At 36.6% G+C, this 12,622-nt stretch overlaps 1 protein-coding gene across 2 annotated transcripts in view; it reads right to left on the minus strand.

Moving 5' to 3' along the window:
• The window catches only part of EIF2S1 (eukaryotic translation initiation factor 2 subunit alpha), a 24,985-nt gene continuing 12,363 nt past the window's right edge, over window positions 1-12,622 (minus strand). For both annotated transcript variants that reach the window (XM_055291377.2, XM_055291378.2), the window contains exons 3-8: window positions 9,098-9,177; window positions 7,052-7,203; window positions 3,125-3,231; window positions 2,196-2,293; window positions 1,291-1,434; window positions 1-546 (exon numbers count right to left, since the gene is read on the minus strand). In XM_055291377.2, the coding sequence (XP_055147352.1) occupies window positions 421-546; window positions 1,291-1,434; window positions 2,196-2,293; window positions 3,125-3,231; window positions 7,052-7,203; window positions 9,098-9,177 (707 nt within the window). In that variant the 3' untranslated portion in view covers window positions 1-420. The remainder of the gene's footprint in view (window positions 547-1,290; window positions 1,435-2,195; window positions 2,294-3,124; window positions 3,232-7,051; window positions 7,204-9,097; window positions 9,178-12,622) is intronic.

Consider the following 12,622-nt stretch of genomic DNA (forward strand, 5'->3'; position numbering starts at 1 on the left):
TTAAATATCCCAGAAATTTATTTGATGTTTGCTTGAATACATTTTATATAGAAAGATTGGGATTGTTTGCCTTGGATGCCCCTGGTAAATCTCGTGAGGCATTGAACTAGAAAGGGGTGCCAATCTGGAGACATCAGAAATGGAAATTACAAGCCCAATTTTAGGACTATTCTTAAAGATTTGTCTCTAGTGAAATGAGGCCACTCCCTTAAAAATGCTCAAAGTATTGGAGCTACTGTGTGACAACAGCTGACATTTAGGAGGGCATTTCATGTTCTGATCTGTTAGAACATTTAAATACTTAGAAATAAAAAATATTCAGCTTTGAAGTTTTCAATACTGGAAAACTTTCAAGTCTAGGATTTACAGCCAGGAAGGGCTGCTCTGTGTTCCTTAAATTGGACTCTGTTTCCCACAAAGTTAATCTTCAGCTTTGGCTTCCATTTCTTCTGCATCATCATCTCCATCCACTTCGGCATTTTCTCTTTCAAGCCTCTCCATCTGCCTCGCCAGTTCAGTCTCATCTGTATCTGTGACCACTTTGGGCTGTGGAAACAGAGGTATAATTTCAAACTGAAGTAGTAAATACTATACAAATTTAATTTCAATACTATTACTGCCTAATGTTTTCTCTAACACTTTTCTAACAACTCTGTCATATCTGTTCACTTTTGAGTGACTTATCACTAATAAATTCCATTACATAAATAATAGGTGAAACTTATGAGCATAGTATAGAAAAAGGATTTATGTATTAAAATGGAAAATTATTTTCTGTCATTTTTATAAGCTAAAACTGAAAACATGAAATAACCCCAGTGGCTGTATCTTTCAAGATCACAAATAGATGTCCTGTTAAAAAAACCCGTCTTCCAGGCTCAAACTACTACTTACTAGCTTACTAATCCTTTCCATAGAAGGAACCATAACACACACACACACACACACACACACACACACACACACACACACACACACACACACACACGTTTCTTTCTTGTTGGACAAGGAAAAGACAGGAGACAACTGTTTTTTTTTTTTCCAATTCTGAGATCAAATTTTAGACATGCCACATCCAAATTCAAACCATAAAAAAACTTCTCATTTATATTGTTTATTCTCTTGCCCCTGGCTGGGGGCGGGGGGTGACCCCTAACACCATTAGTGATCAAAGGCCTGAATGACCATCCTACGATATGACATTCCAAGGCTGATAGCTCTTATTTACCTACAAGAACTCCTTTTAGGAACCTCCTGAGTCATTATTAAAAATGAATCTATTGATCTCACCTCCATTTGAACATTGAACACACCCCTCTTTTCCTCAATCTTTTCTTTGATAACAGCCATAGCTTGACTGAGGACAGAAAGGCCTTCTGTTCTCTCCAGGGTTGTCGTAGTCATTACATACCGAGGAGGAGCTATTAGATTAATCTAAAAGAAAAAGACAAAAATTCAATTATGAATGTACCTACAGAACCCACAACTATTAGGATGCTTGAGATTTTATTAATCTGCTGTATTAACAAATCACCCCAAAATGTAATTGCCAATTCTACAGACAGTAATTTAGGGTCCTACAGAATTGGCAATTATGTTTTGGGGTGATCTGTTAATGTAGCAAAAGCAAATCAATACAGGGATCTAATGCAGTAGTATAAACAGTCCACTGCAATACTGAATAGAAAGAATGATCATTTCTGTGTATTTTTGGTGGCTAAATTAACTGCAATTATCATCAGTATAATGGATAATTTGTCTCTGAACTAAACTGATGGAAGAATCCTTCTACGACATTCTGAGTTACAGCCATCCAGTTAATTTTATCACTAATGAAAGATTCTGATCAAACCTCATAAAATTTATATGTGTTCAGATGGAAGAAAGTGTTACTCTTTTTTAAACTGCTATCAGTATTTTGGGCACAGCAACTCTTTATTGTAAAGGAGGTTTGGCATCGCTGGCTTTCTACCAATAGGAATCTCCATCCACTGTGATAGTAACAGTAGAAACCAAAAAAGCCTAAACATAAATCACAAACATCTAGAAATATTACCAAGAACCACTGCTCAATTTTAAGAGTAAAAAACCCACTTTTGTTATGAAATGTGATTAAAAAAATCGAAACAAAGATCAAAGATCCTATTTGGTTTAGGTGAGCATTTCAGCAGGGAGGGAGACAACTGACGACTCACCTTAATGGGCATGTTTTCTGTAGAACAATTCAAACCTGCTCTTAGGGCTTCTTTTACAGCATCAATGCCTTCATAACCATAACAAGCCACTTCAATATCTACAATTACAAAAATTCAAAAGTTGATACCAAAAAATGCAAAAAAATTTGAAAGTTTAAAGGAAATCAAACACGTGGCAGATATACTAGTATTCAAATACTTATCCTGAATCCAACCTCTCTATACTGCAATTTCTTATTTATAAAATGGAGGTAAGGTGGAGTGTGGTAAAGATGGAATATAACAATAACTGCAACTTATCTAAAACGGTTTAGAAATTGCATTACCCTTTGACTCAGAAATTCTACTTTTAGGAATCTGTCTTGAAGAACATTTGTATAAATGGGTAAGTATGTATAATATAAGGGTGCTAATTTGTACCTTTTTTTGTTGTAACTGTGAGAAAACTGGCACAACCTAAATGTTCATCAAGAGGGGACTGGTTTATGTTAAGATTTATCTGTTCTATGAAACATTACCCAGCATAAAAAAGAATGAGAAAGATTCCTATGTTCTGCAATGGAAGGGTACCTATGATACACTGGGTGGAAAAGGCTAGTTGGAGAAAATTCTGCATGGTATGTCCCATCTTTGTAAAAATTTGGAATATTTTACAGTATGCACTAAAACAAAACAATCAAACTCCTCTTTTTAAAAAATGGGCTACCTTTAGGTTAGCTGAACTCACAAGACTGTTTCTACTCGTGTCAATATATAAATTTTATGATTCAGAAGCCAAAATAATTTCTTAAGCTTTTGTTATAAAAAATAAACATTTAGAAAAATTTATAGATGTTGATGTAGCAACATATTCTTTGGTAAGTCTCATTATTTAATAGCTTTTTTGATGCATGCAAAATATTGTAAAAATCATTTAAAAAATCATTTACCTGCTCGAATTTTGACAGCCTGTGGGGTCAAGCGCCTATTAATATTATTAATGAGTACTTCCCGTTCATCTTCATTCAAATCTAAACTATCCAAAATAGATGGGTCTCTGGTCAAAAACACGAATAACAAAAGGTCAAGGTTATATTACTGATAAATTTGAAACCAAACACCATGGAACAATGCATATAATAGTTAAGCACAGGCTTTAGTGTCACAATTAGAATTCAAATCTTAGCTTCGCACTTACACCCCAACTGATTATTAGTGAAATCAAAATTTTAGTGATCTAAAACAAGCAATTTAATGTCTAATACATCTGATATTCTACTATAATTGATTGCTTCCATGCAATTAGCTGTCCCTGGCTCAAGGAGTTTATAATCTAGATTGAATAGAAAAAAACACATGGAAAAATTTTTAAATTTAACAGTACATCTGTGCGCATCAGGACAGAAAGCTATTACTTCCAGTTAATGAGGTCAGGAAGGGCTTCATGCAAAAAGTAGCATTTCATCTGACCCTCCTAAATGCCACAGGACAGGGACCAGGGTCTTACTAACTGGCATGTTTGTTGAATGAGTGAGCAAATGAAAATGTGAAATAAAGACTAAAAGAGGAGTAGCACTGTAAAAAGTAAACGTAGAACTATTGTAAAAAAGTTATGATACATAAGGCTGGGCACCAGTGCCTCATGCCTGTAATCCCAGCACTTTGGGAGGCTGAGGCAGGAGGATCACTGGAGACCAGGAGTTCATAGACCAGTCTAGGCAACACAGCAAGACCTCCATCTCTATTAAAAAGAAAAAAAGAAAGTTATGTCATATAAAAAAGGAATAGCATGAGCAAGCATCAGGCTTAATAAGCAAGGGGACTTACTGGGAATAAAAGGCAAGAGAATTTGGGTGGAGGGAACTTTTACTCAGCTAACATAAAGTAACGAGAAGACAACCAACATAAATGTCTAAGAAACAAGATGACAAACAGAAAATGGGCAAATGAGGTGAACAGATGTTTCATAGAAGAAATACAAATGGTCAATAAACATGAAAAACTGTTGACCTCTCCAACAATCAGGAGTATGCAAATCAAAAGATACTACTGTGAATTCATTAGACTAGAAAAAGGAGGAAAAAAAATCAGATATATAGCAAATTGTGGCGAGGATGAGGGGAAACAGGAATACTTACACAAATGCTAAAGGGAATATAAATTGTAGAATCAATTTAAAGAATAATTTGGTGAAACATAGTCATTTTAAAGATATATAATCAATCCTATGACCCAACAATTCCACTCCTAGGCATATATATTAGAAACTCTCAAACAACTACATATAGAGACACATACACTATTCATCACAGCCCTGTTTGACAAATGGGACAAAAGGGAAAATTACCTAAACAACTCTTAATAGAGGAACAGATAAAGCATATTCTCACAATGAAATACTATATAGAGATTAATATGGATCAAGTATACATCTATCAATGTGGGGGAATCTTGCTTAATAATAGCCTTATATGTAAAAATGCAAGCTACAAAAAGATACAATAGGTTACATTTTAAATAAAAAATGATTATAGACATATATGTAGTAAAACAATAAAAACAAATGATATTGACACATAATAATTTCAGAATAGTGGTTATCACTGATAAGTGAGGAAAATAGGTCTGGAAAGGTAAAACATTGTTTCCAACTATGTCAGAAATTTTATGTAATTAAAATAAAATGCAAAGAACTAGCATTAGTTAAATCTGGACAGTCTCCACATGAATGAAGCAAGAAAAGAGTGCTAAGGAAAAGGGAATAACACATGCCAAGCCTTAGTGGTAACAAGGGGTTGCTGGAGCTAGAAGTTAAACAGGTAACTAAAGAGGCCAGATGATGACAGTTGAGACAAGTTAAGAAATGTACTGAGGACTGCAGGACAGAAATATAAAGTTGTGTTTAATAGCTAATAGTGCAAACTCTGGATGGAGCCAGAATGCATGCGTTTGAATACTGCCTGGCTCTATGATTTGTTAGCTGTGTGACCTTGAACAAATTATCTCAGCTTCAATTTCTTCAACTGTAAGAAAAGCATAATAACAGCATTTATACCATAGGTTGTTGTTAGAATTATATAAATGTTAGTTATCATTATTACTATTCCCACCTTTTCTACCACGTGATATACCCAAAAAAAAAAAAAAAAAAAAAGTCACATGAGAATAAACTTGAAGGGATTTGGAACCCCAGAAGAGTTGGCTTTCTGGGGGACTCTTAATGGTACTGGGTCCTACTCATTCTCTTTTTTTCACCCCTCTAACCCTTAACATTTAGGAAGGAGTGGGTGGTAAAGAGACAGCAAGTGTACAGAACTGAAAGAGTCTGGCTTTTTTTTTTTTTTTTTAAGAGACAAGGTCTCACTCTGTCATCCAGGCTAGAGTGCAATGGTGCAATCACAAATCACAGCTCACAGAAACCTTAAACCACTGGACTCAAGTGATCCTCCTGCCTCAGCCTCCCAAGTTGCTGGAACTACAGGCACATGCTACCACACCTGGCTACTTTTAATTTTTTTTTTTTAGAGATGGCAGTCTTGCTATGCTGCCCAGGATGGTCTCCAACTCCTGGCTTCAAGCAATCCTCCCACCTCAGCCTCCCATAGTGCTGGGATTACAGGCATGAGCCACCATGCACAGCCAAGTGTGGCTGTTAAAAGCAGAGGATGCAGTGTTTGCTCCAAGAGAAAGTACAGGAAAAGTTGAGAAGTTGTTTTATAGTATAAAAGGAAGGAACTAGAGATATTTTTATGCTGATGGAGCAAAACCAATAAAGGGAAAGGTGACCCAAGAGAAAAAGTAACTGATAGAGATCTCTGAGCAGCAGCTGGGCATAGGTGGCAAGACTAGTTTGAGAGCAATTAGGACACAAATTCCAGTGACAGCAGCATAGGAAGAAATAACAGGTGGGACGGAGATATGTAAGTTTGCTGAGACAGTGGAAAAGTAGTTCTTGTGCAATGGTTTCTATTTTCTTTATAAAATAAAACAGGTAGTGAGCATACCAGCCAAGAGGCAGGGAACAGGGATAGAGTGGTTTTCTGAGGAATAACGTGGAAAGCTCTAAAATAGCCATTATAGAAGAACTGACCAGGAGCAGAGAGAATGTGGAACAGCTGAGGCTGGAGACCATGAATATGCAGTGGACCAACCTGCAAGACTGTGATTTTTCCTAGCAGCACCCAGCAGTCTACAAGTACAGAGATGGCAGGAACATCGATCCAAGGCTGGATGTATCAGAAGGAAAAACAAGGCAAAAGCTCACAATAATGGCAAGAAAGTCGTTGAAATGATGGATCATGGTGTGCCTATGTTGGGTAAGAAAGAGAAGGCAGGAAATGGCGAAAAGACAGAGAGAAAAAAGGTTTGGAATCAGAGCCTAACATACAGAATTAAGATGACAAATAAAAGGACCAACTGGGAGCTAGATGAATAGGAGGCAGGGGCAAAAGAACAGAAAAGTGTGAATTAAAGATTTTAGTGGCACAGCAAATCCTGGTGATAGTAAGGCCCAGGCTAAGGCTACATGGAAGACTGGCTAAAGTGGTGTGGGCTGAAAGTCAAAAGAGAGTCAAAAGAGGTAGAGAAAACAAGAGGTTATAGTTTTTGGTGAGACATGCTCTTTGGTCCTATAGCCACTTAGGACAATAACTAGGAAAGGAAAATGTGTGAGATAAACCATATGGTTTATGAATCTACATAACTATGATATATAAAACTACACAGACTTGACCATATAGGATTGGCCCATTTATTGGCCAATACAGAATATTTTAATCTAAATTTGGCAAGTATTTTATACATGGATGCTATGCTGTTAAATATCATGCCAAGAGTTTTGATATCAAGGTAGAAGAGAGTCAAGAAGGTATTCTTACGAGACTGCATGCTTAAATGCATCATAGGCACCATATCCAGGTCTCTTGTACTTGTCATCAAAGACCCAGGCAGTCCTCTGGAATAGGCTTTCCAGCTGCTCATCCTTGGTGTATTCTAACACCTCAGCAACATGACGAAGAATGCTATAAACCTAGAAATAAAATGAAAAGCTCAACAATTCAAAGATAAGAGATCTATAAAAAATATTTTTACATTTTAGTAAATAACATAATTTGACTACAATAATTCCTTAACAATAAAAGATCTCCATGCAAGTTCTTTCTCCATAGGGAAATACTCACTTTAAGTGGGTATAAAAAGTAGAGATAGTATACAATTTAGGGTCCTAAGACCTGGGTCAAGTCTTGACAATAACACAGTATCTCTGAACTTGTTTCCTCCTCTGGGAAAAGAAGAAACTAGTATCTCTCCTTACTACAGAGAGTGCTCGCATAGATCAAATATATAGAAACCACACACTATAAATGGAAAACGGTTATACAAATACAAGTTGTTATTATTACTCCATGAGGACAGAATCACGTGTTTTTTTTTGCTGTCATCTTACCCACCTGCCAAACTTTTTCTTACCTCCTAAAATTAACATAGGGTGTAGATAAAAAGTATTAAGGTCTTCATCATAGTTACACATAAAAATTGAGTGAGAAAAGGTACTGACACTGAATAACTCTTCCATTTCAATATCTCGATAAGATCTATTAACACACTCATTTTAACAATATCCTAAGGAGACAAAAAAATATGGAATTTTCCCAGAAAAGTGCTTCTCAAAAGTTAGTGGGACCTGAGAGTCTGTATTTCTAAAAAACAGTCAGGTGATGTCAATGCTGCTAGTTTAGAGACTACATTCTAAGTGGTAAGGTCCTAGAGTTTATTAAGAAGATATTTTACTGACAGTGTTTTCAAATGTGTAAACCACATTGCATAACTGTAAATACATCAGTAAAACAAAGGAAACGATTTGGGTAACTGATGGCTTTTAGACCTTTATTTTCTCTCTTACTGGGATTAAGCAAGATTTTTTAAAATCTCTTCATTGAAATTTTTTTTTTTTGATATTTTATCTTGAGGACAGAAACACTCATGGCAGAAAAGGACACCAGAGAAGGGCAAAGAAAACAGAAGCAATACAAACAGTACCACTAAGAACTGAGGATAGGCTGGGCACACTGGCTTACGCCTGTAATCTCACATTCTGGGAGGCAGAGGCGAAGGGATCACTTGAGCCCAGGAGGAGGTGGTTGCAGTAAGCTGAGATTGTGCCAGTGCACTCCAGTCTGGGCAAGACTTTGTCACACACACACACACACACACACACACACAGAACTGAGGATGTAGAGGATGAAGGATAACTTAAACAGAACCTGAGAAAAGAGAAATACTGACAGAAGAAATGTGAAGAAATTAAATGGCTATCTTTGTTTTGCTGGTGCTTACTGTGGATGACAAGTAGGAAGTAATAGCAAAAATAAGAAAGTAAAAAGAAATAATCCTAACACGCCAGTGGAGGGGGAAAAAAAAACCAAAACTAGTAACAGGCCTCTGCCTTGCTTTCCTGGATTCACAGACATTTTATAAACCCCTGTTCATTCTTAACATATAACAGCTGCTTGTCTCTGTTACCCTTATCCCAGAACAGGGTTGAAAATCAAGAACTGTATTTTGGCCAAGTGCATTGGCTCACTTCTGTAATCCCAGCACTTTGTAGGGCTGAGGTTCAAGGATCACTTGAAGCTCAGGGTCTGAGACCAACCTGGACAAAATAGCAAGACCTCATTTCTATTTAAACAAACAAACAAAAAAACCCCGTATTTTATGAGGCATTCCAATTGGAAACAAGTTAAACCAGTTGAAGTCACCCACAGTTAATTTAACCTAAAATGGCTTCAAAACACTTCTAGTACTAATTTGAGAATATCAGATCATAAGCAATACTTTAAGATAGTAGCAGTATGAAATTAAGATTTCAAATTATTTATTAAACACACAGATAGTGGACTAATTTGACTCAAAGATCAACTTACAGTTTTGGATTTTGTGAATTTGTCTTCACATTTGATTGCTTCCTCTGGAGAAACTCTTCTTTTTGACAAATCAATATATCCTGTACAAAAAAATTGTGAAAAAATTATCTCTGTCCAGGTACCACTGTACTATTGTAACCAGCTTTGAAGACCAAATTAAGTGTTTGATTGGCATACTTATAATTATTTTCTACTAAAATCATATCAACAAAATACTGCGTAAGTATTACAAGGCTGAGTATCCCTCATCAGAAATGCTTGGGACCAGAAGTGTTTTGGATTTCAGATTTTGGAATATTTGCAATGTATTTACTAGTTAGAGCATCCCGAATCTGAAAATCCAAAATCTGAAATGCTCCAATTAACATTTTCTTTGAGTGTCATGCTGGTGCTCAAAAAGTTTCAGATTTTGGAGCATTTTGGATTTGGGGATAAGGGATACTCAATCTGTATAAGATGAGAGATTCTGAATTGTTTTCAGAAATAAACTTTTATTATCAGGTAATTATATATTCTCCATTACCTTACTGGAGAGAACTAATAATTTTCAATTATCCAAATGAAAGCTAGTCAAATGCCTGTCTTTCCCCTATTTCTTCCTTTTCCTTCTCCAGAATAGGAATTCACTAATACGTTCATTTAGTTTAAGGAAAGAGGCTATCGTCACAGAAGATACACATACACACACACACACAGACACACACACACAAACACACACACACACTGAACAAATTAAAACTATCTAATCTACTGTATGACTACCATATACAAGTAACTATGTTAGGTGCTTAAACATCTCCTTGAACCCTCACAACAATCCTGCATGGTAGATTATCACCCTCTTTCCCACAGCCCCCTACTCTTTTTAACCTGAAGAAACTAAAACCCACGAGAGGTTAAGTAACTTGTCAACGTCAAATAGCCAAAAATGGCTGAAACCTACAAACCTGTGCCTGGCAATGACTTCCAGTACAATGCTGAGTAACAGTGGTGAGAGTGAATGTCTTGTTCTCAATACTGGAGGACTATGTTCTCCGCATGTCTGTGGCGTTTTTCTAGACACTCTTTATCAGATTAGCAAATTCCCTTTTAGTTCTTGTTTGCTGACTTATTATGAATGGGTGACAAATTTTGTCAAATGCTCTTTCACATCTATTAAAATGGTTATAGTTTTCCTCCTATATTCTGTTCATATACACTGATTTTATTTCAGATTCTGAGCATTCTTCTTCATTAAAAATGCTATGACTTACATATAGTAAACTTCACTTTTAGTGTTAAGTTCTTTGTGTTTTAAAAAAAAGAACAGTCATTTAACCACCACCAAAATCAAGTTCCATCACCCCTGAAGCCACTAAAAACTGGATACAAGTTTCTTTGTGAACATAAATTTTCCTAGAAATGGCACAGCTGGGTTATATATTAAGCACATATTAATTTTAACTGCCAAACTTTCCCAAAGTGAATGTGGCACTCTGCATTCCCACAAGCAATGTGGAGCAGTTAGAACTGCTCCATGTCTCTCAACTGATTTTTAAAAAGTCAATCTATTGATTGTGCAGTGGCATCTCACCGTGGTTTTAATTTGCATTTTCCTAATGACTAATGATGTTCAACATCTTTTCATGTGCATATTTGCTATCCAATTATCTTCTCTGGCAAAGTGTCTATTCAAAACTTTCGCTCCTTTAAAAATTGATGGTTTAGATACAGGTTTTTTTTGTTTTTTGTTTTGAGATGGAGTCTCGCTCTGTCACCAGGCTAGAGTACAGTGGCGCAATCTCCGCTCACTGCAACCTCTGCCTCCCGGGTTCAAGTGATTCTCCTGCCTCAGCCTCTTGAGTAGCTGGGACTACAGGCACGCACCACCACGTCCGCTAATTTTTTGTATTTTAGTAGAGATGGGGTTTCACCATGTTGGCCAGGATGGTCTCGATCTCCTGACCTCATGATCTGCCCACCTCGGCCTCCCAAAGTGCTGGGATAACAGGCGTGAGCCACCGCTCCCAGCCTAGATACAGGATCTTTTAGGTTGTTCAGGAGTTTTTAAAATATGCTGGTTTGTCTTTTTATTCTCTTTATAGTGTCTTTAAAGAACATATGTTCTTAATTTTGATAAGGTCCAATTGATCAATTTTTCCTTTCATGGATAACGCTTTTAGTGTGCTATCTAAGAAATCTTTGCCTAATCCAAGGTCAGAAAGATTCCTGTTTTCTTCTAGAGGTACTTAGAAGTTTACATTTTACATTTACATCTATGATTCATTTTAAGCTAACTTTTGTATAAGGTGAGGTGTTTGAATTGAGGTTCTTTTTGGCATATGGACATCCAGTTGTCCCAGCACCATTTGTTAAAAAGATAATTTTTTCTTTGATCAGCTGCCTTTGTACTTTTGTTACTTAACTGATCATATAAAAGCACACATACATTTTTTAAAATTTTTTTTAAATAAAAAGAAGTGAGAAACAACAAAAGAGGTGGGGTCCTGCTATGTTGCCCAGGCTGGTCTCGAACCCCTGGGCTCAAGTGATCCTCCCACCTAGGCCTCCCAAAGTGCTGAGATTACAGGCCTGAGCTACCATGCCCAGCCAACATAAAGTTATGACTGTTAAACCAAAATGGCATTCCATACACTCCACTTGGTCATGCTTTATTATCCTTTTTATACATTGTTGGATTTGAAAAACGTATTTTATCAATTGTTTTATTTATGCTAATCACATATTTGGTCAGTAATTTGCTTTTTTACAAAAACATGTCTTTGTCGAGTTTTCTTATCAGGGTTATGATGGCCTCATAAAATTAGTCATGCACTACATAACATTTCAGTAAACAATGGATTGCATATATAGCAGTAGTGCTGTAAGATTATAATACTGTATTTTTACTGTACCTTTTCTGTGTTTAGGTACACAAATATTTACCATTGTGTTACAACTACCTAATCAGTATAGTAACATGCTGTACAGGTTTGTAGCCTAGGAATAATAGACTATACTAAACAACCCTTGTGTGTATGGGCTGTACTATCAAGGTCTATGTAGGCAGCATACTCTATGATATTTGCATGATGAGACATTTTTCAGAATGTATCCTTGTCATTAAGCACCACATGACTGTATTTCGGAAGTGTTCTCACCTCCTCTTTTTTTTTTTTTTGTGGGAGACACAGTCTTGCTCTGTTGCTCAGGCTGTAGTACAGCAGTGTGATCACAGCTCACTACAGCCTCAAACTCCTGGGCTCAAGCTGTCCTCCCACCTCAGCCTTCCAAGTAGCTGGAACTACCTTACAGGTACACACAACCACACCCAGCTAATTTTTAAAAATTTTTATAGAGATGGGGTCTCCCTATATTGCCAGGCCGGTCTTGAACTCCTGACCTCAAGCGATCCTCCTGTCTCAGCATCTGAAATTGCTGGAATTACAAGTGTGAGCCACCGTGCCTGGCCTACCTCCTTTCTGAAATTTTATTATGACTCCTATTATTTCTGCCTTAAATGTCTGATACAACTCATCAATTTAA

This window comes from Symphalangus syndactylus, chromosome 8, assembly GCF_028878055.3.
Source record: "Symphalangus syndactylus isolate Jambi chromosome 8, NHGRI_mSymSyn1-v2.1_pri, whole genome shotgun sequence".
NCBI lineage: Eukaryota > Metazoa > Chordata > Mammalia > Primates > Hylobatidae > Symphalangus > Symphalangus syndactylus.